The sequence below is a fragment of the Dermacentor silvarum genome, chromosome 7 (assembly GCF_013339745.2).
Source record: "Dermacentor silvarum isolate Dsil-2018 chromosome 7, BIME_Dsil_1.4, whole genome shotgun sequence".
NCBI classification, from domain to species: Eukaryota; Metazoa; Arthropoda; class Arachnida; order Ixodida; family Ixodidae; genus Dermacentor; species Dermacentor silvarum.
Window position 1 is genome coordinate 40584793 of NC_051160.1, and position 16228 is coordinate 40601020.

The following is a 16228-nucleotide window of genomic DNA, read 5'->3' on the forward strand; positions in this document are numbered from 1 at the left end:
ACGTCCAATATACTTCACAGTGGGCCATGAAGGACGTACGCCGTGGGGGAGGGCTCTGGAATAATTTGTACCATGCGGTATTATTTAACGTACACCTAACTATAGCTACGTGTAGTATCTTTCATTACGAATGTCACACCGTGAAACACACCGACAAGCGTCGAAAATTTCAAGACGGCGGAACGCGGACACAGGTTTATAAGAGACTGCAAGGGCAGCTCAATTTTAATAACAGTATTTCTCTATTTTACTCTGAAAAAAATATATATATATGGTACTCTCGATCGAAGGAGAGAAAAATGCCTAATTTTTCTAATCAACAGGAAAAGAGTGTACAATTACCAGGAAAAGAGTGTACGTTGACACGTTCTTCTGCAGTTTTCACGGTTTCCTCACTGAGCCAACAAAGAGGATTATATCTGGCTCATTAGTCTTGATTATGAACATGAAAGGATGGTCGACAGCAAAGTGCGTCGGCTGCATGTTGATCGCAGCGGAGCACAGCATCAAGGTCACTCCTGTAGCAGCCGCTGCTTCTGTGCCTTCCTCGTCAACCTGGAGGAATGTCTGGTGGACCACGTCGGAGACCGCTGGCTTGCTGCCCTCGAAGATCCCCGAGAGGTCAGCGACTCCCCGCCTAAATAAGTCCACGACACCGAGGGCCTTGAGAATGTCGTTGAGAACGAGGCAACGTTCGAGTTTGAATTTGGGAACAATAAGCTGGACACTGTCGTTTCTCTGTAGGCTTCCGAGAAGTGTGCTGAGTCTCTCCGGCGAAAGGCGCTTTTCTAGAAATGGTAAGCCTTCTACGTCGTCTGGAAGTAGGATCACCATGGACATCTTGCCACCTCGGTAAGGCATCTCCAGGGCTCGGGCCCTGAGGTCCTTGGAGCTGCCTATTTTGTAACTCTCGCTTTCCTGGAACATGGTGTCCACTTGCACAGTGTTGTTTGAGTCGAGGTGGAAGTCACGGGGTGCCGTGTCGGCTGCGTCGAAGGGTGACCTCCAGAAGCCCTTGAAGTAAATAGCGTTCAGTAAGATTAGCGCAGTACTGGCACCGACGCTTCCAGGTGCTAGTAGGTCCTGAATCTTCGATGCGGTTTGTTCCGAGACCCACGCATTCGCTTCGAGTCGTACGGCTTCGTGGTCTTTCACAAAGTCGACGGACCTGATAGTGGCGCCGTACGACTTCTCCAAGTGCGAACGGTAGTTCTTTTGCACCGGGAATTGTTGGTCGCTGTACATCCGATTGACCACGTGGAACTCGACGTGTGGGGCGAATTTGGAGAGTTTGTTGAGAAATTTCGCGTAGAGGTCGTGAATTTTCTCCTGGTGGTCTTTGACGTGCAGGAGGGCGGCGAGTTCTTCGGCGGTGTTGTTTCGGGCGCCGGCGAGGGTCATGGTAAGGGCTACAGCAATGCTGAATGGAGAGAAGAAGATGTTCTCGCCGTTTTTGTTTTGGGACTGCAGTTGCGTATACATCTGGACGGAGAACTTGAGCACCGATTCAGTGAGTATTTGCGTTGTGACTGGGCTAGGAGGTCTGAGAGGGAAAGGAAAAAAAAACAATATAAAGTGAACTTTGGAGGAAGTACAGTGTGCCCCGCTGGTAACTGATAGGAAATAGACTCAAATCACAATAAAATAACAGTCATTAACAGAAAATAACTCTATTACTGAAGCGAATATTGTTACACTTGAAAAGATCTTTCAGGGGTGGAAAAAAGGAAACAGGGGTTGTATCAATTGTTTCATATTATCTAAGTGAGAATTCTGACTTCTTCAGAACTGACTTACTCCGCGTTTGCACTCCGACCAAGAGTGCCAAATTGTAAAAAAAAAAAAAAAAAAGATTTCCACGTTGAGGTTGCTTTCACTTTTTACGATAAAGTCTACGTTTTGTCACAGGAGCAATCTTTAAACATCTGTCATTCTTTAATTCGGCGCCGTCTTACAAACAGCCTAATATTAAATGTATGTGCGCGACTCATGGCAGCTTGTCGTATTTAGAGAAACGAAAATTCCAGCGTTTGATACAGAGCAACGTGGTCAAAGTTGAAAGGGATTCAAAAATGTTCCACTGCCATGGGCGGAGCGCTTTGTTTGCGCATGATTCGGCCAAGCACTGCGACCATGCCAAGTATTACGTGAACACACTAGAATTTCTCAGCGTGACATGTCATGAGATTTAGTAGGCGTTCATAAAAATTAAAGTTCATTCCAGCTATGGCGCCACTACAGGATAATATGGCACTGTTCTTTCGAGAGCGCTCACCTTGGAATTTCAGTAGATTTGTGCGGACTCTTCTGTGTTAATGCCATCTTTCGAACTCTTGTTCTTTCTTGTTCGCAATCATTGGATTTTACCCACTATGGCGGATTTGCGAAAACGCATCGCGTATGAGAGAATAGAATATTAATAATAATGGCAACGAAATTCGATTAAAAAAGCAACAAGAATAGTAACTGTAAAAAATATCGATTTTATATTCTTAACCATTCTCTTTTTATTGAGTTGAGGATGATGACAGGGACGCTGACAAGATGATGATGATGATGATCCTTCACCATGGCTCGCACCCACTGAGGGGAATAGGCCAAGAATCGGGCGGCAGTAGGTAGCTAAAAAAAAATTCTTTTAAGAAATTGTAGTACTTAACCGTTCTCTTTTTCTTGAGTTGATGATGATGACAGGGACGCTGACAAAAAGAAATTGTAGTACGCGGTTGGACCAGCTAGGGTATTATATATATATATATATATATATATCATCATCATTTCATATTTATGTCCACTGTAGGACGAAAGCCTCTCCCTGTGATCTCCAATTACCCCTGTCTTGCGCTAGCTGATTCCAACTTGCGCCTGCAAATTTCATAAAGAAGCTCCCATAAAAAAGATTTGTTTCAGCATTTTCGCGGGAGCTGCAGCGGCAGTACATGGCATTGCGGTTAACGGAAAATGAAGTGGGCAAAGGTGAAGATGACTTGGCTGTCATGAAGGTTGGAAAATAAAATGGTACTTATAGGTCGATATCGCGACCAATAAATAAATAAATAAATAAATAAATAAATAAATAAATAATAAATAAATAAATAAATTTTATTTCAGGACAGGTTGCACTCAACGAATCTCAGCCAGTAATTGGTATATTTACATATAAAAGTCTTCCTCCATTTCGTCAATTCTACTGGGCTGATGAAGGGAACGCAATAGCAGGGTGCGTTCAGAACGGTACCGTAGCCAGGATGCTTCCTAATAAGTATGGATTTCCGCGACATTGTGATATGACACAGCCTGTGTGTATCGTAACCGAGCTTATTTTTCAGCGCGCGCCATTGTTTCAGCATTAAAAAGCTTCCCCTCTAGCAATTTTGGAGGAAGCTCCGTGCCTCCGCTCCGCCATTCGCTAGGGGGCTACGCGTCACGCCCTCCTCGCCCTCCTCGGCTCCCTCACCCGCTCCTCCGTGCGTGGCGGTTTCCCGCCAGTTCCGTTCGCTCCCTTCTCCGAGTTCGGTTTCCCGCCCTACACCAGGGTACACCAAGGCCGAGGTGCGCGTGCCACTAGCAGACACCTAAGCCAACGATTAGGGTCGTTGCTCATTTTTGTTCATTCTGCAACGATGTCTTTTTATTTTTCTGTAGCAATCTTTTTTTCTAGCTTAAGATATAACTAGCGTGAAGGAGAGGTCTTGCTTGTGCTGAAAAGAGCGTTTATTAAGATACAACCAACAAAGCTTGCGCACGTATTGCAAACAGGCACTTCGTTTTACACTATTTACCGCATGTGAAATCTGTCGAGCATTGAAATGTAGAAATGTGATCTACACGGGCAAATATGTCCCGTTGATTATTATCAAGACAGTGGTGCACGAAGACATAGGCGGGGAACGCAGAATAATATTATTGTCAGGATTTGCGCCGCCTGTAAATGTAGTGATCCACATCACAAATACAAAGCACACCAATCAAAGTGAAACCGCAGTGTATGGGCAATCGATGCGTCGTGGAGCGGGCTTCGGGTACATCAGGCCTGTTTGCAGATGCTGCGAGAAGAGGTGCAGAAATTGCACGAAAAGTTTTGGTAAGAATAGAGAAAGGAAACGACACGGACAATGCTGCGTTTAGCAAGGGCCCGTGGAGAAATGAGGGGGCTGATAAGTGTTACGTGGAATATTTCAAGGGGCACTTAGATATCCCTACGGGGATGAACGCGAAAGCATTGCGACCAGCGCGCGATGCCTATGGTCTTTCGGCACAGCTCTTTCAGGGGCCTATGCCTATGATCGTCGTTGTAGAATGGCATATTCCTAGCGGCGAATACCTAGTTACCCAAGTTTGTTTCAAATATGTTCGTTGAACAACGACAACCACCACTGATACATGCCCAGTGCCCAAGTTGGCATCCAAGATGTTAACTGAAGACCATCACTGACCGCGTGGAACACGCCCACTGCTCCGAGTCGGCTTGAAAGAGGTCGTGGGTTCGAGTGCCTCAATTAACTCTAAATCTTAATAACTACGCCTTAATTAAATGCGCCTTAATTACTGCCAAAGGTCGCGGATTCGACTTCCACCAATGGTCGTGGGCTCGACCCCCACCAAAGGTCGAAGGTTCGTAGCCTTTTCGGACATGGTGGTCACTCCGATAACTACGCCGGATTTTCCGTCTCAGGGGCCATTATAATGCTTCCACATTAATAATAATGCATTTCGAAGCGCGCACACGCACGCGCATACACACACACACAGGTGCTAAGCATATAAATTCTGCTTAATGGATATGACTTCAGCACTGGTCGGCTATTGAAGTTGTCAAACTTTGTTAATTAGCTACAACCTGTAATGCACATGAGTCCGTCTCTTAAAAACATACACACCCACTCACGCACATACGCACAATCAGCTGGTATATTTCTGCCAAGTTGTAACGCAATAGCGTTTAGGGACCCGTGTCGCAGAAAATCCGGCGTCGGCAACCGGCGTGCGATCGCGGGTGGCGGAGAAAATCATCCAACCACATCGACCGCGCAGGCCCTTCACGTGGTGCAAGGTTTTGGGGAACGAAAATTGAATTTCTCACAGTGAAATCCGTCAGAGAATTGGTAAAGTACGACTTTATCTTTCAGCGTCGGATTCGCCGTCGGATTGTTTACGAATCGGCGTCGGATTGTAATTTGAATGTACGAGAAAACCTAATTCTGCTACGAAGAAACTCAAGCACAAACGCCTTTTCCAGCATTTCTACCAGACCTGCGCGCGTCTGGGCAATAGCCAGCAATTATTAAAATGTTAAAAAGGTGCTAGGGCCTTCACATTTTAATATAAGACCACTTATATTGCCCCTGGAAAAAAGTCTTTCCAGCAAAACATTTCAGTTTAAAGGTGAAGCCGACTTTAAGGGGGTTGGTGTAAGCTTGGCCTTTGTAAGCTGGCTTTCCCACATTCAGTGTCGGAGTGAATGAAGCCTACTTGTCGTATGCGAAGGATGCGATGCGAACGGGTCCCGATAACGCTACCGCGTTCTACTCTTAAAGACAAAGCTTCAGCGTCCTCGAATTTTCTCACTGCTGGAGTCAGAGAACACGATGCATTGTCGCCATTTACGTTATTCTCAGTCTACTGTCGGCTCGGTATGTGTGTCACAGTTGTGCACCAACCTCCACAGGTCACAAGGCAGCGCTAGGGAGATCACAGCGGCGGTACCGGCTTGTACTGCCAGACCGGGCGGCCGCGAGGCGTCCCAACGTCGGCAGGGGACATTACTGGTGCTGGAGAACGTGGAATATTCATGGCCTTGACTCCGGCACTCTGAGCCTCACCGAGCCTCAGGCAGCGCTCGTACGCGCGAAGCATGGACTGCTGGCCACGATACACAGTCCTGCAGTTTAGGGCATACAATGAACGCAATCGCCTAACATGAGTTGCAAAACTGGCGGCATTTTAAAGGTGGCATAAAATTTGGCTGTAGTTAATCGCGTTGCAGAACGATGGCTGTGTTGGGAGCAAATAGCGACGCGCATAATCATAGTTTATTTGGCACCCATTAGCCTTGCTTCGTCATTGACTTCATTTTTTTTCAAAAAAAAAAAAAATGTGCAGTGTACAGTTTCTGACGAGGAAGGCGAGGTAAACGTGGCAGATTAAGCAGTTCAGTGGTTTCCGAGCAGATCTTTTAACCCTTATGCGCAAACTTGACCACCAAACCGGAGGAGGTCAGAAAAAAACAATAAGAAAAGACTAATGCAAGCTTGATATAGGGTTATAATGTTATTTATTGCGTGTGATAAAATTGTCCTGTGCCCTTAGTTAACTATAGCTGTAGTTGGTACGCCTCCTTGGGCGTTTCAAGTATTCACAGTAATGCTTCAAGGGAATTGACATATTTTACCGTATATTTGTTCAAAAACATTTATTACACATCGACGCATGCTAATGTGCCCCAACAGAAAAATTGAAAACCAGCGGCGAATTCCGAAAGGTATTCAGTGGTGTTTGCGATTGGCCGGCCACCCTCGGAAATGGTACTTTGATTGGTGGAGCCAGAGGATGGCCCTGACAGCCCAAGTAAACGGATGGCCGCGCCGTACTTCGACATAAGTGTAAACCGAGCTTCATTGACACCCCACGACAATCCGTGAGAAGTTTAGCGTCTTCTTCCGACGATGGGCGGTGCTGTCCTCAGCTCGGTGGAGTGGAGGACGACACCGGATCGTTTGATGAAATGGGGGAATGTCTCTGAACGTTTTCCCGCCAACTAGGGTCACTGAGGAATGACATGTGCTAAGGAAACCGGGGCTGTAATTCAACCATTGTACCAACTTGGGTCACTGAGTGTGCGAAACTGGATGTGTGCCGCTCTTTGAGCACAACAAATAATAGTTTGAAGTTTATCCTGTGTGGGGCGGAATCGAACGCTCGATTGTCATATATATTGACACAATGTTGTATGAATGTATACTTAGACACGTTCCACAACTGAACTTCGTTGCGGCGTCACTAGATGGCGTAGCGCGTCCAGAAGGAAGCACGACAGAGGAGCACGGAAAGTGTACACGCCTAATACATGACGCGTTTCGGCGGTGCCAATGTGGTACGTGTGTTGATCCGCTGGTTCAGTGTTAATTGCATGGACGTCGACAGTCATTCTAACATAGTTGCCTCTGGCGCGCTCAGTTTCCGTGTTACCCTGAAAATGAGTCAGAACCCTTCGGTCCAGCGTTCTTTAAATAAACGCTTTTGATCCGCTTTAAAAGCCAATTTGTTATCGGCTCTCCATCAGCTACAAACGTTCAACTGGCAATGCCGGTTGAACATTGATAACTGAAATGTTAGCTACCAAAGCTGAGTTAAATGGGCTGCTCAGTTACATAATAGCGAGTTTTTTTGTGCGCTGTTTTTTTATTGTTTGTTTTGAAACAAGTAACGTTTCACAAATATCTTGCTTTTTTATTAATTAAAGACAGTAGTCGCTGAAACACATGGTATATGCCACATCCACTTAAGCAGTGCACGGGATGCCAAGGTCACTGTTAGGCAATAATTATATAATTGCAGTTTGTCCCAAGTAACCTTGATCGTTGAAGTTAAAAAAACTGGTTCAATATTCGAAAACCGAACAACTGTACAGTCTTCATCTATCAACTTCCGCCACCAAGAGAAATATTGCGTATACTAATTACCCGGCGAAGTATAAAAGAATAATATTTATACAAATTAAACTAAGAACTGCATGGCTTACGTTAGCTGGGACACGCAGTATCCATTTAGCCCTGTCATCCAAATAGCAAGTTTTATCTGAAACAACGATGGAAATAAATTATGCATACGCACGTGTAGTACTTATCGTATATCCTGGTCAGCGACTTGATCTGCGACCGCACCGAACTAGCGAGTGCAGAAAGTAGCATGAAGTACAAGACGAGCAGCAACATGACGACGAGGAGCTCGAAGTTGTGTGCACGGAGAGTTTGAAACATGGCGTCACCGCATCCCCTCAGGTGGACCACCTGGTCGTTGTTGAAAAAAAGCGTTAAGCCCCCGTTAACGTCTCCACCAAGAATGTGTACTTCGTTTCATGCGTTTGGCTGTAGGCCCATTTGATTCGCCCTGCGTTTCCTTGAACTAGTTCCGGCCAGTTCAGCGCCAATTCTTGCTCGTGCGGAACCGGCACGGCACCTCCTGCACAAACGCTGCCTTAGCGCTGTCTGACGTTTTGCAGGGAATACTGTGAACTCACACTGCACTAAGCCTACACTGAGTGTACACTGAGTTCGACCGGTGAAACGAATAGCGAAGCGAAGCACGTCACGAACTAGTTCAGAAAGTTCAGGTGAATCGAATCGACTCCTGTGTTCCAACTCTTGCCTGTATTGAAACTGGTCTACGTTGAGCAGAATGCACCTGAAACACGTCTCGTCAAAAGAAAAAAAAAAGGAAAGCTACGCAATGGACACATCACCACTGTACCTGAATACTTTGCCTGTGTGAACCTTCGAAAAAGCGCATCGTAAAATATATCAGGGTAATGAAAAAGTTTGACTATGAGTTTTGTTTTTCACAGACGACCTTTCCGTCGAGTTTTTTTCAATCGTTCTACTCACCCGCCATCTTGTTTAAGCAGTAAAATATATAGGCTGAATCGTTTTTGATTTCGGTGCTCTCTTTTTTGCGGGCTTCTTCAGAACTGGAACGAGACTTGCCGCTCTCGGCTTAGCTGTCTGTTTAACCGTCTATGGCGAGTACTGGAACACCGTCACAGCACATAGCGCTACGAAAGCTACAGAGCCTTGCCTCGCTGCTCACATTCACGAGCAAAAAGTAGCGCGTCACACATGAAAGAAAGGTATAGACGTGCGTCGTGTAAGTGACGCCCCAGTTGGTCAAAATTATTCCGGAATCCTCCACTACTGCATGATTCACAATCACACCGTAGTTTTGGCACGTAAAAACCGCGGCATTTAATTTAAACACTGACACGCGTATTGTTAATATTTTTTTTCGGGAACTGTTTTCACCGACAAACCACGGCTCAAAGTTATTCTTTGGCGCAAAACGCAGCTGCACGTACCCGAAATTTCCAGAATGCCATCGCCTATTCTATAGCGTAAGAGTTTTTATATAGAATCAGATTGTGGGCACGAAGGAAGTGGTGGGGCAAATTATCAACGTTAGAGAATCAGCGATTACGCTGAAATGCCTAAATACTCGTGCCTAAATACTCGACAAACGTGACCTGCTAGACCCGTAGATCCCATTTAGATGTCTGACGACTGTGCTCTCCGCTATCTTGCGTTTTGAGGGTTGCTTCTTTTTTCTGGGCACACGTTCGCCCTATTAAAGATATAAATTTAGAACTGGTGCTTTTGGCAGTTCCATTCTTCGCCGTCACTTCAATGTGACAACATGCCACGTGTTTTATTTTGCCCAAAAATTTGCGAAATATACGCAGTATTTGGCCGGAAGCCCTTCAAGGGACATCGAAGAGGAATAATACGTTGAAGTGAATGTTTAAATTGCGCTTCTTAAATAGGCGAAACTCATATCACTAGAAGAGAGGTTCAATAGGCAAGAAAAATGTGCAAGAAAACGAAATACGGGTGTCGCCTCACCCTGGAGTTTCCGACCGAGCTCACCGTGTTTTAAAATGACACTAAACAGAAACGCTAAGTAATTTTAGTCTTATGAAATATTTCTGAACAACTCTACTTGCGTTAATTTCAAGAAATTAAACAAAATGAAATTATGGCGTTTACGTGCCAAAACCACCATCTGATTATGAGGCATGCCGCAAGGGGGGGGGGGGGTGGGACTCCGGATTAATTTGGACCCCCTGGGGTTCTTTAACACGCACCTAATCTAAGTACACGGGTTTTTTCTGCATTTTACCCTCATCGAAATGCGGCCGCCGTGGACGGGATTCGATCCCGCGGCCTCGTGCTTAGCAGCCCAACACCACAACCACTAAGCAACCACGGCGGGTCGTTTATTCCACGCTAATAGGTTTATTGTTGAAAGGACAAATGAAGGTCAAAGATTCATTTTGTTTTGCAAATTTCCCAACGATACCCCAATGCTTGTACTTCAGTGTAACGTCACAGATTTCAAAGTAAATTGTTGGCATGGGGACCAGTTCCGGCTCAATGAAAGTTTCTTAAGTTTAACAAATTCAGCCTTTGCTCCTTTACAGGACGCGACGGACTCCATCTTTACCGATGAAAAGTTAACTAGGCCTCAGCAGAGGCCGTCAAAGTCTGACGTGACGGCTGGCTGATGAGAGAAGTGCAGTAAGGAAGTGTGGGAGTGCAGGTGGCGACACTAGGCGTCTTCCATTTTTTCGTGTTTCCTAGCTTATCAACATTCTTCTCAGGGTCAGATAAAGTGGACTTTTCTTTGTGTTGCAGAAAATTAATTTACTAATACATGTACTGTTGTTTTCTTTTCAGTGTCTTCTTCAGTTTGTTATTTTTTTTTGCATACAGTGTGAAACAATTTTTCTTGCTCTCTTTAAACTAACTGTTAAAACGGCATGCATTTTGAGAGAACCTAGTTCACTGCTTGATTGATCGCTTCATTTGCTTCGTTACATTACAGTGTAACAGGAGACGGAGTGAAGAGCTGTTCCATGGGCACTTGATGGGTCCTTTGCTTCCCAAACCTTAAGTTCGCTGCAGTTAACTGATAATCTGCGGAGAAATGCATTACGTGTGTTCTAAAGGAACCAAAGACACATTGCAACAAGCTTATGGAACGTTCCTTGCCTAAAAAGTGCCAGAAAATGCGGAAATAAGTTGAAATTTGTGAGGGCGCACTTAGTTACTCCGAGGCATTGAATTCAGTCTGGCCTTGTAAAGAATCAACTTTTGAAAGCGGGGCTTGTGCTTTGTCCATTTATAAAATTGTGTGTTATGTGCATGTGTGCTGGCGCTTACCTACTAGGTCTAGTATTCACCAAATGGGGCTTCATGACGTGCGTTTGAGTTGTGTTTTCATTTTCTCCACTAGCAGTGTTAAGAACCCGTTTTGCCCACGGGAAGGGAGATAGTCTTTAGGGAAAAATCCACCAGTCTATCAGTCAATCGTACTCAGTGCTGTGGAATACGGTTGGGTACTCTGCCTTGATTCATATTCAAAATAACCTCAAAAGTGACACATAGTCAGGTACATGTGTAGCTGCATCCAAGCGTTAAGCAGATTATTTCTGGCAGCTTTTGTGAAAATTGGCACCAGTTTTGTCTTGACAGTTTTGACAGAACAGACGAAAAAAAACAGAAAAAAAAAACAGGCGTGGAGTGCTTTTTTGGACATGGCGAGTTCACCTGAAAATCAAAGAAGCAGCATCCAAATGCAAACCTACCACGTGATGTTAACCTTCATATCTGTGTTCGGTTCAATAAAAACGGCTTTTGCGACGATAATCATGAGGAAACTGTTACTTTGTCCACATACATGGAGCTGCTGCAATCAGCATATACCCTGATTATTTGAAAGAGAGGGAGCGGGGTATAGGAGGAGAAGGGTAACATGCCAGTCGGTATATAGAACCTACTTGGAAAGTTATTACACCTATTAGCCGGTCTTGAATTCTGAGGAGGCTATAGACTGATTTACTGTTGCTTAGTATCTATTGAAATTAGGTGACGTGGCAACCACCTGTGCAAAAGCTCTTGCAGGTGGTGGCCGTGGTGGTGGTAACGTCAAACGCGACTTGTCAATGTGGGCCACTTGTCACTACACTCGCGGAAACGTTTCTGTGGCAAATGAAGAGAAATATACGGAGCCGAAGAACATCTCGCTGACAGCGCTCCTGAATATAGTCCCACAGCCTCATTTGCGCTTGTTTAGGTATTGGAAGAGAAAACGAACATATACATGCTCTGCTACAGAAACGTGTGTTAAAAAAAGAGACTACTCAGTGTCATATCGCAAATAATTTTTCATTTTCTTTTTTGCGTATGTTGGCAAATGCGAAACTTTCGCAAGTAGCAGGATTCGCTAAGTGTCTGCTCCGAGAAACCGAAACATAAAACGCTGCCAAATTCTACCGGACTACTTGGCGCAGTAACACAAGCGCAGAAGCTCGGCCTCCATAGCTTTTGCCTCCACTAGCACTGCGAGTTGTCGCCGAGTATACACAACCGGCCAATGGCGCTCGAACTGTTGTTTGACCTTTGCAACGCCCGACTGTTCGCACCTTCCAAGCATCGCGCTCAGCCATGCGAAGCACTCCGCGTCCGCACAGGGTGCTGGGAACTGGAGGATGTCCGCTGTCCTTGGGAGCATCGTCTGCTACTCCTCCGAGGTGCGGTGTACGGCGGCAGCAGGACGGCGGAACGCTGCACCGTTCCGCACTAGGATTGGCCTCGTTGCAGGCGAAGTACTCGTTCGCCTGCCAGTCCCGGTAGCCGGCTTGCGACATGCCGCAACAGCGCAGGGACGTCTGCAGGTAGTCGATGGTCTGCGCCGTGGAAACCAGAGCAAGCGCAAATGCTCAATGCTTACCCTTTAACTACGCAGTGCCCAAACCCTGTTGCAAGTCAAGATGAATTAGAACAACTTGTTCACTTTCATTTCTGAATTTGGTAGCACATCCGCCCCCCCCCCCCAAAAAAAAAGGAAAAACATGCAATGAAAAGTTGATAAATAAAAACTTAATTCGTATATTCATTAGTAATTGCTTTGGCTAACTATCTACAACTTAAACGTGGCTCCAGCGTATCGAACGACGAATATTTATGGGAGTAGACTCCCACGAGTTTTGATGTATCAACAATCTCTGTGGTGGAATTACCCAAAACCAGACTGTCCGTTAGTCGGAAGTTTGCCTGATGGGGCGAAAGTATGACTGATTTTCCTTTGTTTACATTTATTTCTAAGGAATTCAATATACACCACATACTGAGACCTTGGAGGACACTACTTATGTCATTAGTTACACTCTGGGAATTCGGTGAACGAAATAACGCTGTTATTGCGCTCACCGAATTCCTAGAGTGTAACTAATGACATAAATAGTGTCGTCTAGAGTCTTCAGAGTCTCATTCTGAGGTGAACTTATCACTAACGGACAGTCTGGTTTTGAGTAATTCCACCATAGCCACCATATAGACGTTGATACCCTGAAAACTCTTGGAGCCTACTGCTATGAAAATTAGTCCTGGGATACACATATCAAGCATCTCATTTCTCGCACTTCCGAAGCAACCGGTATATTAGCAAATTCTATTTCTTGCTCCATGCTGATATCAAGCTCCAACTTTACCATGCATTATTTTTATTTTAATTAAGCTCTTGTTCTCCTATTATTGCGATAGCAATTATATGGACACTTCAACCGGATTTCTTCCGTCGCCGTCGCCGTCGCCGTGAGGTTCCGTATAAAGTCCAAGGGCGACAAAATCGTCGCCGCGCGCGGGGGACGCGCGCCATCACGGAGAGCGAGCGCACGGCGGAAAGCAAACGCGACCGTCGCGCGAAAGGCCGTGGGGGTATGGGAGGGAGGGAAGCGGGGCGACGCTGTGCTCCGGCACCAAAGGCGTATCTTCCAACCGGGCGTAAGGGGAACTTGCCACTCAATCTCTCACGCGAAAGCAAGAAAGCGGGAAGGCAGCGCGGGAGGGAGGGGGGCGCAGCTTTTACTCTCCCAACAACTGCGCTCGTACTTTGCCCGCGGCAGTGGCGGTTGCCCGCACCATCTGTTATCTCCCCACGGCTATGACCTTTGTATGCGCTGTGCATTCGCCGCTCAGTTTCCGTTGAAGCGATGGACCGCACGAACCTTCGCCCGCTGCGGTGGCTGTGCTTGCTGCCAGTGTTTCGACAGTCGTTGTCTGCGGTCATTCAGTGTGATCCATTCATGTTTGCATGTGCGCGCTGACACCACGCTTGTTAACTCCGTTAGTAAGCGAATTTTGTAGCCACGCCTTTTGCTTGATTTTATGCCACTCTTTTGATTCACCGTTTTCAACTGGCTTATCCCACTGATAACATAGGCGGAGCGCCGCTATGACCACTGACGAAGCGCGATAAGAAACGGCATGGGAAAAGGCATCGCTACAAAATCGCGCGCCCAAACTTCTTACTTAAGAAAATTAAAAAAAATAAATGTAGTTTCGCCCGAAAGGAGAAGCATCGATTGCGATAGCAAATTAGTAGACAGCTGTAAGAAGTAAATATAATAGTTTTATCGGCCGTATAAACTTGTAAACATTTGCTTACTAACTTAATTAACAAGCGTGGTGTCACACGCGCACATGTAAACACGAACTCATCTCACTCGATGACTGCGGAAACTCACTGTCAAAACGCTGGAGTGAGGAAGCGAGGCTACAGCAACGAGCGAATTGACCTTCGTGAAGTCTCTCGCTTGAACGCTAAGTGAAGGTGGACAGCACAGCGCATACGTAGCTACCGGCACTCGGCGCATTTCGTCCAAATTGCAGATCGCGGCTGCGACGCGTAAGCAGATGCCGCCAGAGTTGAACGCCACCCCCCTTCCTCGCCTCCCATCCGTGCCTCCCGCGCGACAGAAGACTTCGCGTTTCCGCACCGCCTTCCTCCCTTGCGCGCACGAGATTGAGCTGCGATCGTCGGCTGATCCTCGGCTAACGACGATGAGCGTCAAATTCAGTTGAAGAGGGAAAGATAGCTTCGCCTTAAACAATCGGCAGATTCCTTGAATATGTTGGAATTAGTTACATGCCAAGCTTTCTTTGATGTGCACTGAAATGACTTCACTTCGCTGTAACTGACTTGGATTTTTGGCTTCTCACATCTTGCCATCTTGTTTCGCCTGTATATTTCGGCACCTAACTAGTGTCGACTACGAATTCTGGAGAATTGGCCAAAAACAATTAATTTCCAGTGTATCATACCGAATAGCGCATATCCAGTGACCAAAGTTGTCTGTTCGGGCACATGCCGAGTGACACACGCCCAATGGCTCAAGTAGCTGTATTTTCGGCAAGAAAGTCGCAGCCAGCACCCAAAAAGTGGGGGAAAGACGCAGAGAAAGCTTGGTTTTAAAATAAAGTACGAATATGACTCTTGCAAGCACGCTCACCTTCTTGTAATCGGCCTTCTCTCTGTAGTGGACAACGAAGTCCTCAGTCACGTGGTCGGTGACGAAGCTTTGCGCAAGCCACGGTATGCCCGCGACCAACATGGACGCACCCAAGCCTAGCGCCACCAGGAACAGCATCGCGCAACCGTAGACCTCAAGCAGGAGCACGTTCTCCCTCACGGCGCCCAGAAGACCCACACCGGCCGTAAGGAAAAGTAAGCCCGAGGACACCATGAGCACGGTCTCCAGGTGAAACAGCAGCACCACCGGCCACGTGCTGGGCGCTGCAGACGACGGCGTATCCGAATCGTTGGGGTCGAACATGGCGTACAGGCTGCTGAGGAGCACCATCGAGGACCCTACGTGTATCGTGGATTGATAGATTGATTTATTGGCTGATATATGCGTAAGATGACTGAGTGATCGATTCGTGGGGTTCAGCATGACAAAGCAACTCTCGGGTTGTGAGGGACGCCATAGTGGAAGGTTTCGAATTAGGTTAGACATCCTGCGGTTCTTTAAGCATGAACTTAAATCTGAGTACACGAGCATTTTAGCATTCCACCCACCTGAACAATGAGACTGCGGATTACACTGTCTCCAGTATCGGCCCAGTTTGCCGCTGCACTACTTTCAGGATAGGCCCGCTTTTGTCGGCGAGAAATCGACAGACTCTGAGACGCGACTAATCCCGTGCTTCTAACCCATTGTTGATTTCAATGACTGCTTGTCTCCGTGCTTTTAGCCTGCTTATTTTTATCCTAAGATATACTGAATAAATGAATTAACAATAAGGAGCCAGGAGTGAACATTGGAATCTGACTTTTCACATGCAAAGCGAGGATTGCCTCTGAAGGTTTTGCGAGTTCCCCTTCATTTTTTTCCCTCGCTAACGATGAGGCATTGTATTACCAAAGGAGGATTTAATTACAGGATTTAATTATATTAGTGCATTTACTTCGTACTGTGCTTCTGGAGAACTTTCTGAGATAATGACGGGAAAGCTACAGGGGCTGAGCTTCTGAACATGTGGTAATGCGCCAAGTAGACCAGCCGAGTTTTGCAGAGCTTTAGGTTTCCGTTTATCGGAGCAGACACTGAATCCGCGTGCCTGGCTGCTTGAGACGGTGTCGCATTTGCCAAAACGTGGAAGAGAAACCTCGTGCG

At 46.3% G+C, this 16228-nt stretch overlaps 2 protein-coding genes across 2 annotated transcripts; both read right to left on the reverse strand.

The window, feature by feature from the left end:
• Positions 1-381: 381 nt before the first annotated feature.
• LOC125947096 (leukocyte elastase inhibitor A-like) lies at positions 382-1401 on the reverse strand. The gene has a single exon (XM_049671444.1). The coding sequence runs from the start codon at positions 1399-1401 to the stop codon at positions 382-384; it is 1020 nt and encodes a 339-aa protein (XP_049527401.1).
• Positions 1402-10233: 8832 nt separating this feature from the next.
• Positions 10234-15412, reverse strand: LOC125947097 (tetraspanin-33-like). The gene is made up of 3 exons (XM_049671445.1): positions 15062-15412; positions 12194-12457; positions 10234-10269 (listed from the first exon to the last, which is right to left on the reverse strand). The coding sequence occupies exons 1-3, from the start codon at positions 15410-15412 to the stop codon at positions 10234-10236; spliced, it is 651 nt and encodes a 216-aa protein (XP_049527402.1).
• Between the last annotated feature and the right edge of the window lie 816 nt (positions 15413-16228).

Excerpts from the sequence above, each read along its gene's own strand:
- LOC125947097 (XM_049671445.1), bottom strand. The coding sequence starts at position 15,412 with ATGGTGCTCCTCAGCAGCCTGTACGCCATGTTCGACCCCAACGATTCG. Across the intron at positions 12,458-15,061 it reads AGAAGGCCGATTACAAGAAG|ACCATCGACTACCTGCAGAC; the intron begins GTGAGCGTGCTT and ends TCCACGGCGCAG. Across the intron at positions 10,270-12,193 it reads CTGAGCGCGATGCTTGGAAG|CCAGCCGTCACGTCAGACTT; the intron begins GTGCGAACAGTC and ends TTCTCTCATCAG.
- LOC125947096 (XM_049671444.1), bottom strand. The coding sequence starts at position 1,401 with ATGACCCTCGCCGGCGCCCGAAACAACACCGCCGAAGAACTCGCCGCC.